This window comes from Tenrec ecaudatus, chromosome 12 (genome assembly GCF_050624435.1).
Source record: "Tenrec ecaudatus isolate mTenEca1 chromosome 12, mTenEca1.hap1, whole genome shotgun sequence".
Classification (NCBI taxonomy): domain Eukaryota; kingdom Metazoa; phylum Chordata; class Mammalia; order Afrosoricida; family Tenrecidae; genus Tenrec; species Tenrec ecaudatus.
The window spans coordinates 63,475,093-63,481,485 of record NC_134541.1 but is presented as its reverse complement, the minus strand read 5'-3'; the positions used below and the strand labels follow the sequence as shown (position 1 = coordinate 63,481,485).

The window sequence follows — 6,393 nt, the reverse complement described above, 5'->3', positions numbered from 1 at the left end:
TGGGCGCTTCTCCTGTCCAACATTAGAGATGGAAACACAGAACGCTAGCCAGCTCACTTCTTAGGGCTGGCAGCTTAGAAGGGCTCTTTTCCTTTGACTTGGCCTCTCCTGAGAAGTGAAGGATTTTTTGACATTTAACCCCTTTTCCTAAAAAGAGTCTCCCAAATGCTAAATCTAAATGTTGTGGCTTGACTCAGCTTGAGTTCAGAAATATTAAACCCCGACCCACTCTCCAGATCAAACCCCCCATAGTCAGCAGAGGAGATAAATCAGACAATTCAGGAGGGGTCAGTAACAACAACAACCCCCCAAAGAGATACATTATGTCTCTTGGCCTGCAGCGTGTCTTCACAGGAATAAGGAATCCGGGATTGCATTTAAGACAGGTAAATCAGTAACTGTGATAATGGGGCACATCTACAGCAGCAGCAGCAGTCATGATGAGGTCAGATCCTGTTGGAAAGAATGCTACTATTTTGGAATTAAAAGCATGCCTTCAAAGAGCTTGCAAAAGTCCCTGGGTCATCAAAAATCTACTTAATTCATACTTTAGCTCTAGCATGAACCTGTAGGCAAGTTGACCTTCTAGAACCTTCTGTCCCCTGCGTATTTTCTTTACTTATTGTGCTCCTATGCATTTCATGACCCCTCCCTTCAAATGTGAAGGGTTCTTTTGTTGTATAGAAATTCTGTATCCTCTGTCAAGAATACATCAGTTGTTCAATCAATTCCTATGCCTTGTTGCCCGACGTGTGTTCAAGCACCAAGGAGGGTTCCCGTGGTTGTCATCTTTCAGAAGCAGGTCACCAAGTAGTCCTCCTGAGGCCCCTTTGGGTGGCTTTAAACCATCACCCTTTCCACGAGTATGTGACTTCTTAAACATGTGCCCCACCCGGGGCTTAGCCACTCCTTGGGCCTATCCTGGTTCTTGTGTCCTAGAGCTGTCATGGATACGTGTGTGTGGTGGCCACTGTAGTTTTAAGACACACCCTAATAAGTAGCTAGAACTAGACAGGATGGTGGAGTTGTCTGGTTAACCTTGAACTGCTGCTCATCAGGAGGTCAGTGGTTCGAACCCATCAGCTGCTCCCTGGGAGAAGGATGAGGCCATCTGCTCTCATACAGATTTGCACAGACGCAGAAAGCCTATACAGCGTTGCTATGAGTTGGAGTCAACTCAATAGCAGTGGATTTGTTTGCTTTGGGGTTTTTTGGTACAGGAAGGGTTGTGTCTGTAGCCAAGATCACTTCCTCAAGGGGGAAACTGTAGTGAAAGCAACACATGTATCCTTTCCTCTCACTTCTCCTCCTCCCGGGGAAAGGTCCACCCTCAGCAAAAGGTTTCCACTAGTAAGTCAGTCGCAGAAAATGTACAATAACTGACACATCTGGGAAGTACATGCACAGTCTTAGAGGTTTAATATCTTAATCAACACACTAAAAACCCTTGATTACCACGAAGCTTTGAGTACCATGCTTCCCAGTATACATTCAACTGTGGGTGGGTGGGGAACTGAAGAGAAATTCACAGTAAAGCCTTCTCCCTAGCGGACATCCTTGTTTCACTTGGGTCCCTGTGCCATGACGTGGGCTGGCCCTCCGTGAGAGAAAACAGCGGGCTCACAGCCTGCGCTTTCCCTTCCACGCTTCTCTTTTAGGAAGAGCATTCCAGTACACGCTCCCGGTCAAAAACTCATGGAACATTTTTTCCCCTCAAAAGTATTCATAGCATTGCCCTTTCTAGATTGACTTGGCACCTTCAGTTTCTTCATTGCTTTCATGGAAGAGCATGGGATACACTTTTTACCAGATGGGTAGCTCCTGATCTCTTTCAATACAGTCCCATTTTTAATATTCATTACCCTTTACAAATCCTGGATTCTTACAGGCTAACACGCAATGAGAGGGAAGAAGGCTGATTTAGCATGTTTAAACACTCTACAAAGATAATTCAGAAAAACCTCGGGTTTGAGTCTATGGGCATGCATGAAGTTGGTATGGACCCAGGCCTGGACCGTGTAGGCCTGACTCTTCCTGAAACATGGCAGGGTGCAACTGCAACTACCAAAGCTTGAGAAGGTCGGAGCTGCACAACTTTTTAAGAATTATTTATTCCCTCCCCCTTATTTTCTTTGATTGTTCAGAACATTTTCCCCATATCAGGAAACAATATTTCCTCCTATAAAAGTCAATGTTAAACGGAAGTAGTTTCTTATCAGTAGAATCAAATGCTCCCATCTAAAGTTCATAACTTCTTCGAGGAGTCTTTAAAAGATCTTGGTTGATCTGTGCCTGAGACTTTGGGTAAGTTTGTCTGTTCGCATCTACAATTCATGATCTCAGATCATCATGTCCAAGATCTCAAGTGGGCTCTTGTGACTTCCTTATTCCAGCCCCCTAGAAATCCATAGCATGTCTAATATGATAGCCTTATGAAGCAGATGTCTTAGGAGATCACAGTGAAGGGCTTCAGAGAATCCTTGTTCTGCTAGACCTTGAAAGGCCTCCTCTCATATCCTCAACATTTTCATCGCTTCATGATGGTTCTTTGAGACATCATTTCATCCATGTTGAAAAGTCAGTTACATTTGGGTGTCATCTGTTTCATTGACTTCCGACAAGATGAAGTTGGGGTTGTCATAGCCTCTCTTCATCCTGGCTCTAGCATCTTTCTCGTTATAGAGGCACATGGCACAGTGTGGGGTCTCCACTTCTACTGTCTTGCTAAAGTTATGGAAATCAACTCGATATTTCCCTTCCTTGGTCTTAGAAACGATTGGAGCAAACCGATAGCCCCAAAGTACCTCCTCTGGGACATAGGATGTCCGAACCTGGCAAGTGGCACTGGTGGATTCCACCGTGCCATCTAGGAACACGACCAATTCAAAGTCCTGCTGGAGCAGGGTCTCTGCTGACATGTGGAAGAAAGGGCTGTTGTGGTCAATGATGTGGTAAATTGTCAGCGGGGAGATGAAGAATAAATTTTCATTGCCAGCATCTACCACAAAGTTGATGTTGATCTGGTCCAAAATGATGGTCTCTCCCTCGGGGGTGACCGTGGTTCTGAGGAGCTTTCCGTATATGTGGCTGCCAATCAGAAGGCTTTTCCTGAGATTAGCCACTCGGATTAAGAGGCAGAGCTTCCCACCCCGCTTGCTGATCACCGCGTGCTTACTGAAGGTGATGGTCTTGGCGCGTTTCTTGGATCTGGAGATCTTGGCTAAGATGGCCCCACACATGAAAGAATTGATGATGACTCCAAGAATCGACTGAAAGATCAGCAGAAAGATGGCCGTGCCACACTGCTCCGTCACACACCTGAACCCATACCCAATGGTCACTTGAGTTTCCAGCGAAAACAGAAAAGCTGAGGTCAAGCCATTGATGTTCTCTACACACGGGGTGTGGTTGACAGAAGGATGAAACTCTGGGAGATCTTTGTGAATGTAGGCGACCACATACCACAGAAGACCAAAGAGAAACCAGCTCCCCAAGAAGGCAGAGATGAAAATGGTCATTTTGTATCTCCACTTGAGGTCAAGCACCGTGGTCCAGATGTCCACAAAAAATATAAACCTTGACTGTGCCTCCACGTTGCCAAACTCTATGTTGCATCTTCCATCTTTGGAGACTAGCCTCGCTCTCTGACGGGAGTGCCCCCAGAAGTGAGTGACAAACCATTTCCGAAGATATTTGAGCATTCTTTCTGTCAACACTCTAATCTGAAAGCACATCAAATCACAGAGAAATATGTTTATAAACCAGCAGTGACCTAGGCAAATCACATCAATATCTAACTACACATTAAAAGATAAAGTTAAAATATATATATATGACTGATACTTTAGGCAGCCTGACAAATCTATTCTGCATAGCAAGATATTATTTCCAACAGGAAATTTCCATATTGTTTAATGATAAACCGGTAAAGTAATTACAAAGAAACAACTGACAGGAATCTAAAAGGTCATATATTCAAACATTTCTTGACTTCACTCAAGCTCACCCAACCTTAAAAATGCTTGTGATAACCAATGGTATGTCCTTTCATTTACTTGCTTTAAATCACCTCTTCTTTCCAAGAAATAGGCATAGCTTTATCCTAAGCTACAATACCTGTAAGAACACAAGCTTGACGCACTTCAACTATTTTTATTTATGGTAACATATAATCAAATAAGTAACTGTGAAAAAGGAATGTTCATCATGATACCACCTAAATGACTTGGTGTAGTGTTATTGGTATTTATCAGGCAGGGAAACTAATACTCTGAAAATGGAAAAAGCATGTGACAAATCAGGTATCTAACCAATGGAAAGGTGAACTGGTGGGACAGTAGCTAAGGATCCCTGCTTCAAACCTACCAGCACTTCACACTTAACCTAAGAAAAGGATATGGTAATGTGCCTCTACAAAGATTACAGTCTTGGGAGACCTGTGGGACAGGTCTACTCTGTTCTGAGTCATTTTGAGTCAGAATCAACTCCATGTAACCAATGGCCAGGTATCAGCTGGAGCACAAGGCACCTGCTTCTAGTCCAGTGGAACTTAAGCTGTACTGCATCTTACTGACACATTTTCATATTCTAAAGGGTGATTAGGCAAAAATATTTTATGACTAGTATTAATCAAATTCCTTTTATTAAGGCATGGCATTATTTAGAACAATAGAGCAAAGTTTAGAACAAAGTTCCTCACTACTGTTTGGATAACACTGCCAAATAACCTTAAAGGCTTTCTAGAGGGATCTACAAGACGCTTCCTGCCCTTTCTCCGTGACTTGCCTTCATCCCCCAAAGGAATAGCATGATGGTCACTATCAGTCTCTCACACTCCCTTCTCTGTTCCTAAATGGAGGACGCAGGTGCACTTATTCAGACAATGCCCCGAAGAGTATGTTTGTTTGTTTGTATAGTTCCAGCTCTCAGCACAATCTATAGGTGCTGGCCAGACATTCAGCAAACATAATGGAATTATTCAGTCAATGAATTAAGCCCTTTAAAATGTTCTCTGATCAATCATTTCTTATTATTGAATCTTCCATTTTGCAACAAAATGCACTTGACCCTCCACAGCCTACAATGATGAAAATAAGGGGTCATAAATACAGACTCCCTCCACCCCTATGCCAAAGAGAACTCAAGGTGTGTCCCCTTTGGTTAGCAATGTCTTTGTGATATTTTAAATTAAAGGCAAATCTATTTTTTAAAAATAGATTTCAAAATCCCCCTTCAAAATATGTTTATTAGCAAAAACTAGGAAGTGAAACTGACTTTGTGATAAGTTTTCAGCAACGTGATCTTCAACAATGTCTCCTCCTTAGACAGAATAAGGCAAAAACAAAGGATGCCACCTCCAAGTAGAAGACAGCAATGGAGATTTGAAATTTTGAGGAGAGGTTCTGAAGATATAGATCAAAAAGAAGAGAGAAAAAAAGAAAGAAAGAAAGTTGCTATCAGGCAAACAAACAGCAGTATACATACTAAGAAGGCCTAGCCTTCATCCCACATAACCCACATTGACCTCAAGTCCCCCAAGGGGACTTAGGGGCTGGTCTCAAGTGAAGTACACAGAGGGGGAAATAGTGGCTCCTTCCCCAATCTCTCCTCTTCCCTGTACACACACCTCTTACCTTTACATATGTCCACCAAGAATAAATGACCTTTCTTTTTTTAATTAAATATTTTTCATGGGGGGGCTCTTCCATCTCTTGTCACAATCCATACCTTGATATCCATTATGTCAAGCACATTTGCACATACGCTGCCATAATTTTCAAAGCATTCTCTTCCCACTGGAGCCCCTGATATCAGCTCCCCATTTCTTCCCCTTCTCTCCCCCACCTGTCCTCCCTCACAAACTCTTCACAAGTTATAGATAATTATTTTTCATATCTTACATCATCCTCCGTTGTGCCTAACCCACTTTTCCATTATTCGTCCCCCTGGGAGGGGGTTATAGGTTGATCCTTGTGATCGATTCCCCCTTTCTCCCCCCCACCCTGCTCTAATCCTCCTGGTATCTCTACTCTCATTGTTGGCCCTGAGGGGTTTCTTTATCCTGGATTCCCTGTGTTGCGGGTTCTTTGCTGTATTAGTGTGCATGGCCTTTCTTGAGTATATGGAAGCCCATTCTGTTTTAAAAGCCCATCACAAAGTGCTTGTTGTGTTAAATACCACTTAAAAATTATCAATTGAATTCCACATTCTCTTTGCCATACATCAATATTTCAGAAATGACTCTCGGTACATCACCTTGTGAGATTATCTTCCCCTCCCCATTTTGACTCCAGCCTGTCTTATAATCATTTCAGTTACAAGGCTAAATAAATTTAATAGTGGATATTCCCCCCCTCATTTAACTCTTAGATAAGAGTGGGTTTCCATGGCTGC

General features: G+C 42.8%; 1 protein-coding gene across 1 annotated transcript; it reads right to left on the bottom strand.

Annotated features, from left to right (window-relative positions):
- Positions 1 to 2,582: 2,582 nt before the first annotated feature.
- KCNJ1 (potassium inwardly rectifying channel subfamily J member 1) lies at positions 2,583 to 4,275 on the bottom strand. The gene is made up of 2 exons (XM_075527891.1): positions 4,264 to 4,275; positions 2,583 to 3,722 (listed from the first exon to the last, which is right to left on the bottom strand). Exon 2 carries the CDS (start codon positions 3,699 to 3,701, stop codon positions 2,583 to 2,585), a length of 1,119 nt encoding a protein of 372 aa, XP_075384006.1. The 5' UTR covers positions 3,702 to 3,722; positions 4,264 to 4,275.
- Between the last annotated feature and the right edge of the window lie 2,118 nt (positions 4,276 to 6,393).